The 18418-nt window shown below is 43.2% G+C and overlaps 1 protein-coding gene across 1 annotated transcript in view; it reads left to right on the top strand.

The window, feature by feature from the left end:
- The window catches only part of NAA16 (N(alpha)-acetyltransferase 16, NatA auxiliary subunit), a 444477-nt gene extending 426517 nt beyond the window's left edge, over positions 1–17960 (top strand). Inside the window, exons 19-20 of the mRNA XM_030200546.1 lie at positions 10897–10994; positions 14571–17960. Of these exons, the coding sequence (XP_030056406.1) occupies positions 10897–10994; positions 14571–14771 (299 nt within the window). The 3' untranslated portion in view covers positions 14772–17960. The remainder of the gene's footprint in view (positions 1–10896; positions 10995–14570) is intronic.
- Positions 17961–18418: the final 458 nt, after the last annotated feature.

Here is an 18418-nt window from a genome sequence, read left to right as displayed (position 1 = left end):
AGTCAGACTCAGCATGCAGCAATACTAGAAAAATTGAAACTTACATGCAAAATATCACAGATGCACATTTCTAAAAGCTGACATATTCCAATTAATAAATTCTGAATAAAATACTTTTTTTCTACCTTTGTTGTCTGATCATTTAGTTTTTCTATTCGCTTTGGTCCCAGTGTCTTCTGTTTTATGCAGTGTCTTCTTTCCGTTTGATATTTTTTCTCTCACCGTGTCCACCATCCTCCTGTGTTCTTATGTGTTCTGTCTACCATCTGTAGCCCCCTCTCCCTATCCTTTCTCCAGTTTCAGCATCTGCCTTCAAAGTGTTCCGATCCAGCCCTTAAATTCAACAATTTGCCCTCCATACACATCCAGCATTTCTCCTCTCTCCCCTCCACTCCATTTCCAGCAATTTCTCCTCTCCCTGGGCCCTGCCATCCCATCCAAGTCCATCCTTGGCCCTCTCTACCCTTCCCTCCTCCATCCACATCCAGCAATTCTCCTCTCTTCCCTCCCCTCCATTTCCAGCAATTTCTCCTCTCTCTGGGCCCTGCCATCCCATCCAAGTCCATCCTTGGCCCTCTCTGCCCTTCCCTCCGCCATCCACATCCAGCAATTCTCCTCTCTCCCCTCCCCTCCATTTCCAGCAATTTCTCCTCTCTCTGGGCCCTGCCATCCCATCCAAGTCCATCCTTGGCCCTCTCTGCCCTTCCCTCCTCCATCCACATCCAGCAATTCTCCTCTCTCCCCTCCCCTCCATTTCCAGCAATTTCTTCTCTCTCTGGGCCCTGCCATCCCATCCAAGTCCATCCTTGGCCCTCTCTGCCCTTCCCTCCTCCATCCACATCCAGCAATTCTCCTCTCTCCCCTCTCCTCCATTTCCAGCAATTTCTCCTCTCTCTGGGCCCTGCCATCCCATCCAAGTCCATCCTTGGCCCTCTCTGCCCTTCCCTCCTCCATCCACATCCAGCAATTCTCCTCTCTCCCCTCCCCTCCATTTCCAGCAATTTCTCCTCTCCCTGGGTCCTGCCCTCCCATCTGTTCCTCTCTCCCCTGCCCCCCTCCATTCACCCATGTATCCAGCAATTCCCCTCTCTCCCTGGGCCCTGCCATCCCATCCAAGTCCATCCTTGGCCCTCTCTGCCCTTCCCTCCTCCATCCACATCCAGTAATTGTCCCCTCGCCCTTCCCCTCCATTTCCAGCAATTTCTCCTCTCCCTGGGCCCTGCCCTGCCATCCCATCCATGTCTCTCTTTCCCCTGCCTGCCCTCTTCTCTCCCCCACGATGCACGATCGATCATCGATCCTTTCCTTTTTCGCTTTTAAATTTACCTCCAGTCCGGCAGCGTCAGTGAAAGCGCTCCCAGCCAGTAAAAGCGCTTCTCTTCGCTGTGTCCCGCCTTCTTCTGACGTCATGACGTCAGAAGAAGGCGGGACACAGCGAAGAGAAGCGCTTTTACTGGCTGGGAGCGCTTTCACTGACGCTGCCGGACTGGAGGTAAATTTAAAAGTGAAAAAGGAAAGGGATCGGTGATCGATCGTGGGGGAGAGAAGAGGGCGGGCAGTTCGGACGAGCGGCGGCGATCCTCGGGCAGAACTAGGTCAAGGCTGACTGAGGCACGCCGTGCGGGGCCCCCCTAAGCGCGGGGCCCTATGCGGCCGCCTCGGTTGCCTCGGCCTAAGACCAGCCCTGCATGTCCTTCAAGTTGGGATAGTTCCATGATAGATGACTGGCAGGAGTCCTTTTGTTGTGGCTAAGCCCAGTCACAGGAATGTCCCTCACATCCTCTCCAGATATCCCTAAAACTAGGGTTACCATCCCCCACGTTGTCTGACTATGCATTATAGTCCCTATCCAAGGCTGTCTGCATTCTTCCAAACTGATTCTTAGATAGGTAACTGGATAGACAGTTTAATCAAGGTCACAGTTGTTACCCTTATCTAATGCAAGGGAGGGCAAAAGTCTCTTTGCACAGAGCATTCGTGACATCACAGCCTTCACTACAAGCTTGGTCAGATTAAGTTCAGTGATACATAGGTTAAATTGTGGCAGGGGTTATTTCTCTAGGTAAAATATTAATTTTTTTAATCATTTATTTATAATTTTTCATTTTACAAGGGTCACTTGTAAACAGTAATACAGAGATGACTGCACATTAATACAAGTTAAGAAGAAAACAATCCCAACTAGATATATGGATTATATACAATCTTTCTCTTTCTTAGACCACAAAGTGAAGAAAAATAGGGAGAGTGAGATAAGACAAGGAGATCAATTAAACAGTAAACAGAAAAAAGAAAACATGGTATTAACCTGATTATCCCCAGATATTACTCATCTAATTCATTATTCCATATTGATCATCTGGTTGGCTTCTTCAAGACCAAATATGGTGTATAGTCAATTCATTTCATTGAGAACATACTTATTGTCCAGATTTTAGTTAGAAATAATACATCTGATTACATTGTCTCTCTTTTAAAAACCAGAAATTATTTAACAATACATATACTTAAGTCTCTAATTCAAATCCCACTGATTAAAGCAATCCCAGTTTTCACAGGCTTCACTCCTTTCAAAGTAATAATTAAGGAAATATTTCTGAGGAAAACTTTAGGAGTCATACCTGGAACTCTGGGAAAAACAATAATCTCGACATTAATCATCCACAATAACATCCACCTTATCATTCAAAGTTTCTGGTCCGTTATCATTTTCAGGATCATAACCACTTCTAGCTTATGTAGAACTTCATTTATATCAATTTTTCACTCTCAAAGGGTTCAGTCAAATTGTCCGTGTAACTCTCCAATAAGATTATATCTGAAACATTACTACCGCCGTCAGGTCCCGAAGTGCCTTCTAGATGGCATTCAATGTAACCTCCACGGAAGCCAAAAACTCCAAGGTGATTTCTCTTGAGGTGTTTAGGAGTGGTTCCGCCGATTCGGGTTCTGCTGTAAACGTCCTCCGTTTCAGCATATGCCTCTAACTCACTCCTCCACTCCTTTGGACATGGTGGTTGAATAATTCGGGAGCGATGGAGTTGTTTTTCCAGGTCCAAAAGCGTCGACACTCCTTCGCCGGCGCTAATCAAAGGACTCGCCAACCCTTTCATCTGTGGGCAGTTCGAAGCGCAGCGGTCCCGCACTTGCTGCTCAGGGGACAAGATGCTGGCCATCAGCGGCTGACCGCCAGTTGTTCCCTTCCTCTCAGTTAAGGAAAGTGCAATTGCAGAGAGGGAATTTACATAAAGAAGACAAAACTTCAGAGGGCAGCTGGGCATACGAACTTCAGGTCACCATCTTACCACTCTCCCAGTTTGGGACACCTTTGTCTGGTTTCTCCTCAGAGGCCTGTCTGATATGGGTAACCCTTCGGCATAGCCCTCTGAGTCATTGAAACACAGAAGCCCCTCCACCACGACAAGGTGGTGTCCCTTTGGAGGGGTAAAATATTAATTTTAACAACATTCATTCTAGTTAGAGAAGTGGAAATGAATTTCCAGTGATCTAGGTCCCTTCGAACTTCAGCAGATTAACTGCAATGATAAAGGCTCTCTTGTTTTAGTGTCCTTGCCCCAATACTTTCGAATGTCTCACTTTATATATTTGTCAAAAATTCAAATCTGCCTTAAAAGCTTATTACTTTTGGCTGGCATTCCAGCAGTTATGAGTGAGGTCAGGGCCGGTCTTAGCAAGTGCGGGGCCCTATGCAGACCAATTTGGTGGGGCCCCATCCTAGCCCCGCCCACCCTAGCCCCGCCCCAGCCTGGCTCCGCCCACACCCTAGCCCCACCCCATTGATAAGATTATTCCATTTTTAGAAAAATTTTTTAATTATGAAATTTCAAATAAAGACAAATGACGCTAAACTTGTACAAAAAAACTGATTGAAATAATAAGCAAAATGCTATCATGAAACCATAAACAGCACTAATTCCAAGGACGAGCTACAACCTTATGCGTGGCATGGAAAGCCAACTTTAATTACACCGGGCTCTAAAACACCAGTGCACAACCTAGTGAAAAAAAAACAAAAAAACAAAAATGGCTGCAAACTATACGCTAGCAGAATACTGCACCTTCCTTGATCACATCTGAAAAACACATGAAGGCAAAATACTGAACTGGAAAGTAACCTCAAGAAGTCAGAATCAGCATGCAGCAATACTACAAAAATTGAAACTTACATGAAAAATATCACAGATGCACATTTCCAAAAACTGACATATTCCAATTAATAAATCCTGAATAAAATAGTTTTTTCTACCTTTGTTGTCTGGTGACTTTGCTTTTCTGATCATGCTGGCTCAGTATCTGATTGTGCTGCTATCTGTCCTCTTAACTCCGTTTCCAGGGCTTCCTTTCCATTTATTTCTTTACTTTCCGCCTTTCTTCTTCATTTCTTGCCCTACATCCGTAAGTAAAAGCTGGGTCCTCCGCAGACTTGACTGTCCAGTGGATCCAGCTTCTGCCTATTTTCTATATCCATGTGCACTTTTTCTCCTCTCTTCCTTTTCCCTCACCTCATCTCCTTCCTCACTCTTCCCTTGCCTCCATCCATGTCCAGCATTTCTTCTCTCTCCTCCATCCACCCATGTCCAGCGACCCTCCTGTCCTCCCTGCCCTCCCCTGCCATCCACCTATGTGCAGAAACCCCCTCCCCTGCCATCCACCCATGTCCAGCGACCCTCCTGTCCTCCCTGCCCTCCCCTGCCATCCACCTATGTGCAGAAACCCCCCTCCCCTGCCATCCACCCATGTCCAGCGACCCTCCTGTCCCCCCTGCCATCCACCTATGTGCAGAACCCCCCCATCCCCTTTGCCCTCACCTGCCATCCACCTATGTCCAGAAACCCTCCTGTCCTCACTGCCATCCTGTCCAGAAACCCCCTCCCCTGCCACCATGTCCAGCGACCCTCCTGCCCCCCTGCCATCCACCTATGTGCAGAACCCCCCCATCCCCTTTGCCCTCACCTGCCATCCACCTATGTCCAGAAACCCTCCTGTCCTCACTGCCATCCTGTCCAGAAACCCCCCTCCCCTGCCACCATGTCCAGCGACCCTCCTGTCCCCCCTGCCCTCTCCTGCCATCCACCTATGTGCAGAAACCCCCCCCCCCCCGTCCCCTTTGCCCTCCCCTGCCATCCACCTATGTCCAGAAACCCCCCTCCCCTGCCATCCACCCATGTCCAGCGACCCTCCTGTCCTCCCTGCCATCCACCTATGTCCAGAAAACCCCCCTCCCCTGCCATCCACCCATGTCCAGCGACCCTCCTGTCCCCTCTGCCCTCCCCTGCCATCCACCTATGTCCAGAAACCCTCCTGTCCTCCCTGCCTGCCCCTGCCATCCTGTCCAGAAACCCCCCCTCCCCTTCCACCATGTCCAGCGACCCTCCTATTCCCCCTGCCCTCTCCTGCCATCCTCTTCTCCCCCCCAACCAAGGAAGGTTAACTTTTCTTTTAAATTTACCCTCCATCGCCGCTGGAGCAGCGTCAGTGAAAACGCTCCTCCCCTCCCGAATTCCCCCAACGTCTGTAGCAGAACAGAAGCTCTTCCTGATTCGTTCATTCTCATTGTCCCGCCCTCGGGGGCGGGACAATGAGAATGAACGAATCAGGAAGAGCTTCTGTTCTGCTACAGACGTCGGGGGGACTCGGGAGGGGAGGAGCGTTTTCACTGACGATCGCTGCTGTGCTGGATTCCGGCGACGGAGGGTAAATTTAAAAGAAAAATTATCGTACGTCGGTGCCCTGGGAAGAGGCTGACTGAGGCGTGCCGCGCGGGGCCCCCTTAAGCGCGGGGCCCTATGCGGCCGCCTCGGTCGCCTCGGCCTAAGACCGGCCCTGAGTGAGGTGACTACCTTAGTGGAGCCAGTGGGAGCCTGCTGTCACTTGTGGTATCCAGCAATGTCTTTTTAATGTGTCTTACTTTTTAAGTGGGTAACATTCAGCCCATGGCTATAAAGTACCTTGTAAGCCACTCAGTCACAGGCTGAACTAACCCCGGATATTCAATACTGGAGCATGCACAGCTCCCGGCATTGAATATCCCAAGTATGTGCACTGACCCAGAAATTAACCAGGCACCGGCTGATATTCAGACTGGGACAACCTTTTTTCTGACCTAACTTTATTCCTTTGTTTAGCCAGTTGGCGGATTGAATATTGCTGCTAACTAGCTAAGTGCTGGACTCACCCAAGCTCCACTTCCAGACAGCCTCTAACCTAACCTGTTAGGGAATAGCCAGTTAGTGAAGATATTCAGCGGCACTACCTGGTTAAGTGAAAATTGGAAGGTGGCCCATGTGATGCTGACTTTTAAAAAGGGTTCCAGGGTTAATCCGGGAAATTATAGACCGGTACGTCTGTATCAGTGCCAGGTAAAATTATAAAAAATAAAATTATGGAACACATAAATAAACATGGTTGAATGGGACAGTCAGCATGGTTTCAGCCAAGGGAAGACTTGCCTCACCAGTTTGCTTCATTTTATTTATTTATTTGTTACATTTGTATCCCACATTTTCCCACCTCTTTGCAGGCTCAATGTGGCTTACAATACATCATGAATAGTGGAAATAAGAAGAGAATAAACATTTGGTATTACAGAAGGATTTTGGGTTACATGATAATGATAAAGCATAATAGTGATATAACAAGAAAACAATTATAAGGCATGAATAAACGTGTGGATAAAGGTGAGCCGGTTGATGTAGTGTAGATTTTCAGAAAGCTTTTGACAAAGTTTTTCATGAGACTCCTGAGAAAATTAAAAAGGCCTTTGAAATAAGAATGATTGAATATTTTGACACCCAACAAACAGGACTTAATAAGGATCTGGGTTTTCTAACCCATTATAAACCATAAAGCTGTATTTCTCTGTTTATTACCCTCCTCTCACCTACCAACACCCATCCTGTTAGAATATGAATGAAATGCTTTGATGTCCCCATGCATACCCCCACCCTCCCACTCTGTCAGACTGTCAAAGTAATGCTTTGATGTTTCTCTTATATATACTATCTGCTAACACATTTGCTTATTTCCGATCTGACGAAGAAGGGCAACCTTCGAAAGCTAATCAAGAAATGTATTAAGTTATGTCCAATAAAAAAGGTATCATCTTATTTTCTTTTCCATGTTTTATTTTGTTTAATTTCTATTGATAACCTTGAATTTATTAGAGGCTGACCGCATTTTGATTAAGGGGTCAAAACCGACCCAAATTCCTTTTTGTCCCAGTTTTAGCTTTGGCTGAAAGGTTATTTTAATTTTTGCAAATATCCCTTGCCCCAAAAACTATAAACTTCACTATATACTGTAAACTGCCATGAGTGAATTCTTTCAAAATGGCGGTAAATAAATCCTACTAATTAAATATTATTTTAATTACTTATAAAGAGGAAAGACCTCAATGACATCTCATACCCCCATTAGGGATATAACTGGCCTCACAAACATTCCACCATCGTCAGTCAAAAAAAAACCTCATAATTGGTGTACTATAATATAATCACATTTAATTCACTTTCTATTCACATTTAATACAATGCACAACCCTTTACTATGGGTGGCTCAATGGAGCTATCCATGTAGCCTAAAAATGGCTTCTTCAGGAGCTTACTGTAAAAATGCCTTCCCAAACAATTATTGACACAGTTTTTCAGTAGAGACAATCACACACATTCTACCTTTCCTGACTACATCACTAGACCTCCAGAAATTGTAAGATAGTCTTTGAAGGGGATAGGGGGGCGCTACTCGTATTCTTTTCTTTGCATTTTTTTTTCCATACTGCGATTGCAAGTAAAGCAGTTATGATCTTGCACAATAGTTTATATGGTAAATGGAGTGCTCCAAATAAATGCTTTTGATACAAGATTTTAGTAAGAATTTAAGTTGGTAAATGTGGGATGATGAGCCCTTTAGGAATTAGCCTCTTTGTGGAGTTATGATGTCAGCTATCACTCCGATTGTGGCGCAGTGTCAGCCACTGTAAGAGCAATGTGGTTTTTAGTTTTTTTGTTACCTGAACTCCATGTGCAAGTAGGCTATTTTGTTTAGAGGTAAAATAGTCTTTCATTATTTACATTATAATATTCTGGCTTGGATACTGTGGGTTTTGCAGAGGGATACAGACTATAAGCTTTGATAATCCCCAGCGGCCCTCACTGGTTCAAATTCACACAACTGAAGTTGAGTTTTCGGCTTCTGCCGAAACCAGGTGATGAATTTCGGCTGCAGTTTAGGTTTCAGCTGAAAGCTTGACATTTTTGGTGGCAGTTTGTTTCTACAGGATATACAAAAGAGAATGTGGAAGACCTCAGTCTTGATACTTTTATCAAGAAGATAGACACAAAGTACCCAGTTGCTATTTTAATCCTATTATTGAATCCACAAGTTGAAGTCTCACAGGCAGATGATCTAAAGCAAACGCTGGCGCTAGATTTTGTTAGCACCGTACTAGCGCCGGCGTTTGCTATCGCCCCATGATCAGAGCCCTCGAGCGCGTGAAACTACCCGCTCGAGGGCTCTTACCACAAGTATCGTGCAAATGCATGCTAAACGGGGCTTAACGCATTCATCCCCCATGATCAGCAACCAGTGCGCCAAAGATTGGGGCGCTGGCTGCGACAAACCCTACGCCAGCTCTGAACTGGCATTAGGGTTTGCAGATCATTGGGGAGGAATGGTGAGGCCTGTCCACCATGCATTTGCATGCTGGCAGGCCCCCATTCCCCACAAAGATGCAAAGCACCCCCCCCCCCCGGACGATCCCACCCCCCCCCCCCAGGTTCAGGGAGGGCTGGAGATCCGGTGGGTCTCCAGCCCCCCCCCCCCCAAACCCCCAGAAAAAGACTCCCTGGTGGTCCAGTGGCCGCCTGTCAACCCCCTCCCTCCCTCCCAGTGAGCGACAGGGGTGGGCGGACCTCCAGCCCACCCCAACTCCCAGAGTTGTCTGCTGCCGAATCCCTGGTAAAAATAACCCTGGCCCCCCTACCTTAGTTGGAGGAGAGACGCAGCCTGCCTCCCTCGTCTTCCTTCGACGCTGCAAAATGGTGGCGCCCAGCACCGCCCACTGTATCCTGGGCGCCGCCATTTTGCAGCGTCGAAGGAAGAGGAGGGAGGCAGGCTGCGTCCCTCCTCCAACTAAGGTAGGGGGCCGGGAGGGTGTTCGGGGTTATTTTTACCAGGGATTCGGTGGCAGACAATTCGGGGAGTTGGGGTGGGCTGGAGGTCCACCCATCCTTGTCGCTCGCTGGGAGGGGGGGGTTGGGTGGCGGCCACCGGACCACCAGGGAGTCTTTTTCTGGAGGTTTGAAGGGGCTGGAGACCCACCAGATCTCCAGCCCTCCCTGAACCTGGGGGGGTAGGATCGTCAGCGGGGGACCAGAGGTCCGCCGGACCTCCAGCCCCCGTTGCTTGGGGCAGGGGTAGTCAGGGCCTGGTGGTCCCATGGACCTCAGCCCCCTGTATTTGACAGGTTTGGGATTTTGACAGCCCAGACCTGTCAAACAAGTGCGGGAGGATTGTGCTGAGTGCATACTCTGCACAATTCGCCCGCACTTCTACCCCATGATCAGAGATAATTGCGCTGCTTAAATTTGCATGCATTATCTCTGATCATTGGTGCAGTAAAGCCCCGCGCTGTTCCAGTGCTATTTTAGAGCGCTGTTTGGAGCAGCATGGGGCTTTTGATCATGAGAGTGTCATTCTTTAGTTCTCTGGGGTAGAATTTCCAAATCTAATCTTCTGTTACAAGTTCTTTCACAATGTGTACTTAGCTGTCATTCAGAGCCTGTCAGATTTATGTGATCAAGTACAAGCTTTCCATTATGGAGGGTCCCTAAGATTTCTCCAAGTTTCTCTCTCCAGAGAAACAATAAAAATTAATTTATCTAGTGAGGAGCATGGGAAGCATCTGGTCCATTCCAATGTATAATGCTTTCAAAATGACATTAAGAGTTTCTGCCATAGTTCTTGGCATTAGCAGTCCATAACAGTTGTGAGCTTTAAGCCTTGGAATATGCTGGACAGGCTTTATGTGCCATGTCATGCAGAAAACCATTTTAGAGACAAGATCAAGGAATCAGATATTGTTATAGATAACTGTTAACTACTGTGTACCTTATTTTGGCTGATGGAGCCATATGGTAATCCTAGATATCCAAGCCCCAGCAGCTGAAGGCTCCAGACTTATCTGCCTCTCTTTCACTCACTAATCTGTCACACACACCTTTTAAAACTTCCCTTCCAGAGGTCGCTGGCAGTGAGCAGCAGTTGACACAAGCTGCTCACACCAGCTCCAGCGCCTTCCCTCGAATGCAACTTCTTGTTTCCACAGAGGTGGGATTATAACAGAGGGAAGGCACTGGGACTGTTGTGAAGAGCTTGTGTGAATCGCTGCTGGTGACATCAAGAAGAGAGGTTTTTAAAGATACATGGAGGAAGGGGGAGCAGATTGAGAGATGGGAGAAATTCCAGATACCAGTGGGGAGAGAAGTGGGAGAGAGAGATGCTAGACCACAGGTGGGGGAGGAAGGAATAGAGGGTGGGGGCAGAAAGAAAATTTCAGACCCACCCAAAATTGGTCCTCTGGCTACACCATTGCTGGAAAGAGAGGTGTATTGAATTATAGTATAGGGCTTCCACAAATGTCAGAGTAGGCTAAAAAGAATATACAAAACATAAAAGACCAGTAGCAGGCAATTTAGCTGTAAGACCATGAAACGTTCCAGTTTAGCTTGAACCTTTAGAGATAAAATTTATTTAGATTTTTACTTTAAACATCTTTTTAACTGTCTCCTTAGTAATGTTTTCCTTAGGATACTACCAAACGTGTGAAAACAAACTTAACATGTGAAGATTGTTTGTTTTTTTTTTGCTTTCTTGTAGGTGCTAAGATGATGTATTTTTTGGATAAGTCAAGACAAGAGAAAGCAATTGCTATTGCCACTAGATTGGATGAAACTATGATAGATAGAAATGTAAAGGTATGTTTTCTTATCTATATGCATGAAAATAGTACATGGTTTTAAGGTCTGCCTCTCTCTTCATCTAGTCAGCTTTAAATACCTACAAGTGCCCAATAATTCTCTCATTTATTTATTTAAAAATTTTCTATTCCACACAATTCTACAACTCTCGGCAGATCACACCATAACATACATGGAGTACCTTGTTAAATTTATCCAGCTTAAATGCATCAAATTGTGTCTGTGGGTTTTTGAAGAAAAGTAATATAGAGGACTGTGATGTTCTAAGAGAAATGTTTCCAAAATGAAATAAAATCTAAATTTTAGGGCCGTTTACTAAGATGCGCTAGCGTTTTTACCGCACACGCTAATGCTAGAGACACCCATAGGAATATATGGGTGTTTCTAGCGCTAAAAATGCTAGCCATGCTTACAGCACAGCTTAGTAAACAGGGCCCTTAGTTTGTTTTATAAGTCCAATATGTTTTTTCCACTTTTTGTTAGTGATTTCTTTATAAAACGTTGGAAGGTTGGTGACCCAAGGAACCCAAATATCCTTTTGGTACTAAGAGGAAGTTATGTCTGAATTTTAAAGATCCAAAGGAGGTCTTTTACTAAAGCTTAGCCCAAATTATGTGCAGCAGGGCCCATAGGAATAAAATGGGCCCTGCTGCATATAACTCGAGCTAAGCTTTAGTAAAAGACCCCCCAACTGACCTAGAAGTTGTCATGCAGAGATTGTTTTTGTAAATAGGCTGTCAGTGTGGAAGTACATGAACTTGAAATAAAGGATATTTTTATTTGATTCCTTAGATTTGATGGCTTTATTAGAAGCATCCCAGAATGTTGTTTCCTCATTAGCCACCCTTTTGGTTACCCTCATCTGAGCAGGAAAAAAAATAGATTTTTTTTTCCAAAGATAACATTTAAGCAAACTGAATTATTTTATGGCCAGTCTAATCAGATTTTCCTTGATACTGCACAGGCCACTTAGCTACAACAGAAAAAAATCTCTTCAGTTAAAGAAATAGGCCCTTGCTTTGGGAGCTTCTTTATTTTTTTTGTTTTGCAGTTCCCCTGTAAGTACATGGTTAAATATCAGGAGGCTTAATAAATTCTCTTTGATCCTTCCAAACTTGACAGTTCCTAATTGAAAAGGACATGTGTTAGAAGATGGTATAGTTAATTTGGGTTTAGGAATGTGGCAGGCTATTTTGGATATATATCCTTTTTTTCCAGGTATTTGTGACCTGGCTTGGCCACTGTTTGGTAGACAGGATACTGGGCTAGATGGACCATTGGTCTGACCCAGTATGGCTACTCTTATGTTCCATAGGTTAAATTGAATGTTGTATTCTCTATTACAATATATTTTTCTTTAGGATGTATATCAAGAGTGATTATTTAAAAAGCATATTTTTGAATGTAAAAATTGCTTTTGGAGTTTGCCCTGTAGTTGGGGGGTCCCTGTCTGAGACCAATTTACCCTCTAAGGAAGTGCATTTCTAGTTGCAGAGCACTGGCATAAAAAGGGTATTTACAGTTTGTGGAGGAGCAGAAAATTTATTGAAAGCAAAGGTAAAGGAAAAATAAAATGACTTCCTAATACTTCTTAGTGTCATCTTTCTCTTCCCTTTATAGTAACATAGTACATGACGGTCCGTCCAGTCTGCCCAACAAGATAAACTCATTTTACATGGTATGTGATACTTTATACCAGAGTTTGATTTGTCCCTGCCTTTCTCAGGGCACAGACCGTAAAAGTCTGCCCAGCACTGTTCCTGTAATAAATGTTCTGAAGCTAACATCGAAGCCCCTTAAAATTTACACTCCAGCCCATCCATATCTATTCAGCCACGATCAGGGTGCAGACAGTAGAAGTCCACCAAGCACTGGTTTTACTCTCCAATTACCGGCGTTGCCACACAATCTCTGTTAAGATTCCGTATCCATTCCTTTCTAATCAGGATTCCTTTGTGTTTATCCCACCCATGTTTGAATTCCATTTCCGTTTTCATCTCCACCACCTCCCGCGGGAGGGTATTCCACGTATCTACCATCCTTTCCGTGGAAAAATAATTCCTGACATTACTCCTGAGTCTGCCCCCCTTCAACCTCAATTCATGTCCTCTAGTTCTACCACCTTCTCGTCTCCGGAAAAGGTTCGTTTGTGGATTAATACCTTTCAAATATTTGAAAGTCTGTATCATGACACCCCTGTTTCTCCTTTCCTCCAAGATCTACATGTTCAGGTCGGCTAGTCTCTCCTCGTACGGTTTGCAACGCAAATCCCATACCATTTTTGTAACTTTTCTTTGCACCTCTTCCAGTCCTTTTACATCTTTAGCAAGATACAGCCTCTAAAACTGAATACAATACTCCAAGTGGGGCCTCATCAACAACTTGTAGAGGGGCATCAACACCTCCTTTCTTCTGCTGGTTATAACCCTCCCTATGCAGCCTAGCATTCTTCTGGCCACGGCCGTCGCCTTGTCACATTGTTTCTTCACCTTCAGATCCTCGGACACCAACTCCCCAAGGTCTGTCTCCTGAGTCGAGCTTACTAATCTCTCCCCACCTATTCGGTACCTCTCTTTTGGGCTTCTGTACCACAAATGCATCACTCTACACTTCTTGGCATTAAATTTTTAACTGCCAGACCCTCGACCATTCTTCTAACTTTTGGAGATCCCTTCTCATCGTTTCTACTCCCTCCAGGGTATCCACTCTATTGGCTATCTTCATGTCATCCGCAAAAAGGCAAACCTTTCCTTCCAACCCTTCAGCAATATCTCTCACAAATATATTAAACAGAACAGGCCCCAGCACCGATCCCTGAGGAACTCCACTGTTCACCTTCCTTTCCTCTGAGCAGATTCCATTTACCACCACCCTCTGCCACCTGTCAGTTAACCAGTTTCTATCCAGTTCACCACTTTCGGCCCGAAGTTCAGACTAAGTTCAACTATTGAAAGTGCACCTTTTATGAGTAAAAGGTGCACTTTCAATAGTTAGTGAGCTTTTTATTTTTGTTGCCATTTGGAAAAATTATTGGAGAGTTGCAGTTTCAGTAGAGGGCACCATACATATACAAATGAAGCTTACTTTGAGGTGCAGTAGAGAACTCAATAGTGTGTTATATATATTATTTATGTATTTACTTGCAGAAAACCTGATATACCACTCATTTGGACCAAAACACTATCTCAGCAGTTTACAGCAGAACATGCACAATTTGAGCAGAATTACAACAGACAAATAAGCTATAGTAAATTTACTAAACCATATTAGTGATTTAAGGGGGTAATTTTATGAAGCTTTTTGTGAGTAAAACAGTTTTTCTGCCTATGTACATAAGTAACTATAAAATTGGCCAGGAGATAGAAGCAACAAATTACACACTATGTACAGCAAATATGTTCCTATGATATTTATATTAATTTTTTTTTAACTGTTAGCCTAATCAAGGTGAAGATAGACCATACAGTGTGTTACACACATGAAGGTACCTTCATTAGCACTGGTATTTCTCTTGGCTCTCGTGTCTGCAGTTATTCCGTTTCCTGCTTTAAACTAGTGCTGGTTTTCTTTTAGACTTTAACAATGGTCTTGGAGGCGCTGTTTAATAGCAGCTTTGGAAACTGCAATACTCAGTATGAAGAGTATCGGACAGCATGTCATAAACTCTTCTCATTTACGCCAGCTTTTCTACCTGCCACAAATGAAGAGGACAGTAGCACTGCATCACTGAACCACACGACCCTTAACCATGATGTGCTCTCCAATGAAATCTGAAACATTGATGAGACTAAAACTTCAGCTTACCACAGACTCTCGTAACTACAGATCACTACAGATGCATTTTAATATTGCACTCCAAAAGAGAATGAACATTTGGCTGGTTAAGTGAATAACCAGCTAGCTTGTCTCCCGCTTTTCCCCTCCTCACAAAAGAACTGCCAATGGTTATGTAACAATCTCTAATCAGCACATGTTAATACTTGTACAGTTTTATGTCTTTTAACAACAGAATCCCCTAATTATGAACATTATATTTAAGGACTCTGTTTTCATCCAGGTTTTTGCTACATAAGAAAATAAATGAGGTAATTTCTTGTCAATGAAATACATCAGTGTAGCAGGTTTAGAAAAATATGAATACTGCTTGAGTTATGTTCCACAGTTTTTCTTTGAGGTTAATCTTTTAAAAAAAAATTATTTCATTCAATTTTTTGAAAAACACTGAAACTGTTGGCTGTTTTGCACATATTTTATCCATTGCATGCTTACATGCAGCAGTGGTTGATGGATATGTACATTTAGAGCCTCTTTTATTAAGCTGTGCTAGCAGCTCCTGGTGCAGTAATGCCAACAAAGCCCATTCACTTTGAATGGACTCGGTTGGCATTGCCACTCAGTAACCACTAGCATAACTTGATAAGAGAAACCCTTAGTTTGCTTAACTCGTTGCAAGTCCTAGATTGGGTATATTTAGCAAATGGCAGTTTCTGATTTTCAGTTGAATGCTTTTATAGGCAAGAAAAACAGAATGCTTAAACACATTCATTGTGTTTCACATGCATATGTATTGTGTGTCCTTGTGTTATTTTTTTTTAATGGTTGAAGTATAAAAATGGTTCTAAATGAACTCTTCCAAGTAAGGAGAAAGTTCCTTCAAATATTTGTGAATTAATACTGTTTAACATAAAATGCTTTATTCTGTTAAATGCATGTTAGTGAAGTTTAAAAGATGATGAAGCTTTGAGAGTCCCATAAGTCAATAGTTTACTTGGTGCCTAATTATAAATAACTTCTATAAGACTCCCTTTCTTACTTAAGGGATAGGAAATGCTAATTATACTTCCTGTTTTGAGAGAGACTAGGAAGTTTGCTTAAAACTGTAACACTGCTTTGGTTTCTTCAAAGCAATTGATGATTGGTATTTGTGTTGACGGTTTTAAAGTTCCTTCAAATCAGCACTTAGAAAAGTTTGTAAATTAGAGAGGAACTCAACAGTAAGGGTATTTTAGCACATTCACTATTAAGTGCATAAAGATATCAACAAAATGGCATTTGAGTTTGAACCGTTAAAAGCTAATTAGCTGTTAAAGTTTGTAATTTCAAGATAGAATGACTGAATTTCAATAATTGTTCATTGTACAAGTGTCTCACTTTTACAGAACTGTGACTCCTTGTACAGAGAGTACAGCTTCTTCAGTGGGTAACGTTTCTTGCAACAGAATCATTATGTTTCTGAAGCATGATCAGCTCAAATGGGTGATGGTGTCTGGTGGCATGAACACAGAGCTTTTCCACAACTGTCTGATAAACCCTAGATGGTGTCTTACTCCCATGTCACTTTAGTCATTTTTTGTCCTTGGAGACTCTAGAGGTGTATTCTAGCACTGAGTTTTTTTCTTTTTTCTGTGCCTATTGTACCCCCATACTTAAGCTTTATTTTCAGTGCTAGTTACTAGCTCTGCAATGAGTGAAATGTTTTATAAAATGATCTTTGGGTCGCTGCTTTGTTATGGCCTTGCCTTTAAATTTATCACTGTGAAATCTAGCCTTTCTTCAGCTGTTTTTCCCACCCTGGCCAAGAAATTTCACTCAACTTCAAAATTTGCTCTCAGTCCACCTTTGATTTATCTCATGGATCATCACAACATCTTCATGTAATATTTGAGGCTAAGACCTGATTTTTCTTGTGACATCTACTCAAGTCTGCTGTACCAGTTGCCAGAGATGTTTAAGCACTGAGGGAGCCTCTATCTAGTTTAGTGTCAAGGAGGACTTAATTTCTGGGTGAACTGCCAGAAACATTATTCCACTTCTTTCCAGACATCAAAGCCCCTCCCAGTCAGGCTCTAGGGCAGAGGAGGGGAAGGGGTAAACCTGGAACAGAACAAAGAAGTCATTGTACTCCTCATCCTGCCCCACTTCTTCCATTGCTCCTGGCTTGCCATTTCCCTAGAGCCACAGTTCCACTTATTTTGGCCTATAGATTAAACCCTGAGTTAAAGTCTTAGGGAGCCTCAGCATATTTTAAAGCATTGGTGATCTCAGCTCTATCATTGAATGGATCTGAGCGCACACAGATTTGAACTGCCCATGATCCACCTCCTAAATAGCTACAGCAGGAGGTTAGTTTATCTTTATGTATCATAATTCTACCTGGTGTATGATGATTTAAGTATTTGTATTGTGCTTATATAAATTTCTAGGCAAGTTACCATATTAAAAACAATACAATATTAACACAAAGTAAAATCAGACAGGAAAATGTGTTCAAAAATTTCTCTTTACACCATCTTAATTATCCCCAGAAGCCTCCGTGTTTAATAATATTTCCTAAAACAATGAAAATCCGCATCCTAGCATTCCCAAGAAATTGATTTCAAGCTATTGAAAACAATATAACCAATTTTCAAGTCCAAAATCCCTGCAAACTAGAGTACAAAACATATGCAGGAATGTATAACTAAGGTTCCACTAAGCTGACTCAATCTTATATTATGAACACTCTTCCAAACCAAAGTAGTTTAAACTGAATGCAAAAACGTACTGGCAGTCAACATAGCTCTGTAGAATATGATATATTGTGATCACACTCGGGGGCCTGGTGACAATTCTTGGAGCCACCTCCTGTAGCATTTTGAGGGCCACTCCTGGTAATTCAACATTTTACTTATAAACGTAAAGAAATGGCAAACCCTTCCATTATCATCTCCTTCCAAGTAACTGAATCATATAATCTCAGGCTATCAAAGTGTTTCTAATGTAAATCAATTCAAAACTAAACCCATTCTCACAGAAGGTAGTGTAGTAGCTTGACTGAAATTCAGAAAAACGTATCAGTATACATTCAGCATTCTGTCACATTTCTTAATGCACACAGGGGTAATAAATAGTAAGAGGGTGAGGACTGAACCCTGTGGTACTCCATATTCACAGTCCGTCCATTCTGATATGGCAGCCCCCATCCTAACTTAGGCTCTACAAGATATTAAAAAAAACTATTGATAAATCATAGAGTACATATGTAATTCTGAACATCTATGTAATAGAATAATATGGTTAACTATAGCAAAATCACTTTTACTATTGTTACAGGGAGCACTAAGTTTATAACTGAAACTAATATTGTCTATGGTTTGGACAGAACCCATGTTGGTTTGTATCTAGCAATGCATAAGTATCCAAAAGTCTTGCAACTGACTTCTGACCAACTTAGCTAAGAAGGAAAGTCATGAGACTGAATGATAGTTCTCAATCTTCTAAGGAGTTTGGCCTGTTTTATTTTAAACCAAGCAAATGCAAGTGTTTCTAGATCCAAGACACTAAGCCCTCAAGCAAACAAACTTTCATTAACATATGCAGAAATGGGGCCAGTACAAGCCATGCCATTTTCATAATATCCACTGCAGAGCCTTATGGAGACT

Source organism: Microcaecilia unicolor, chromosome 4 (assembly GCF_901765095.1).
Source record: "Microcaecilia unicolor chromosome 4, aMicUni1.1, whole genome shotgun sequence".
NCBI classification, from domain to species: Eukaryota; Metazoa; Chordata; class Amphibia; order Gymnophiona; family Siphonopidae; genus Microcaecilia; species Microcaecilia unicolor.
This window is presented reverse-complemented; position numbering and strand designations above follow the sequence as displayed.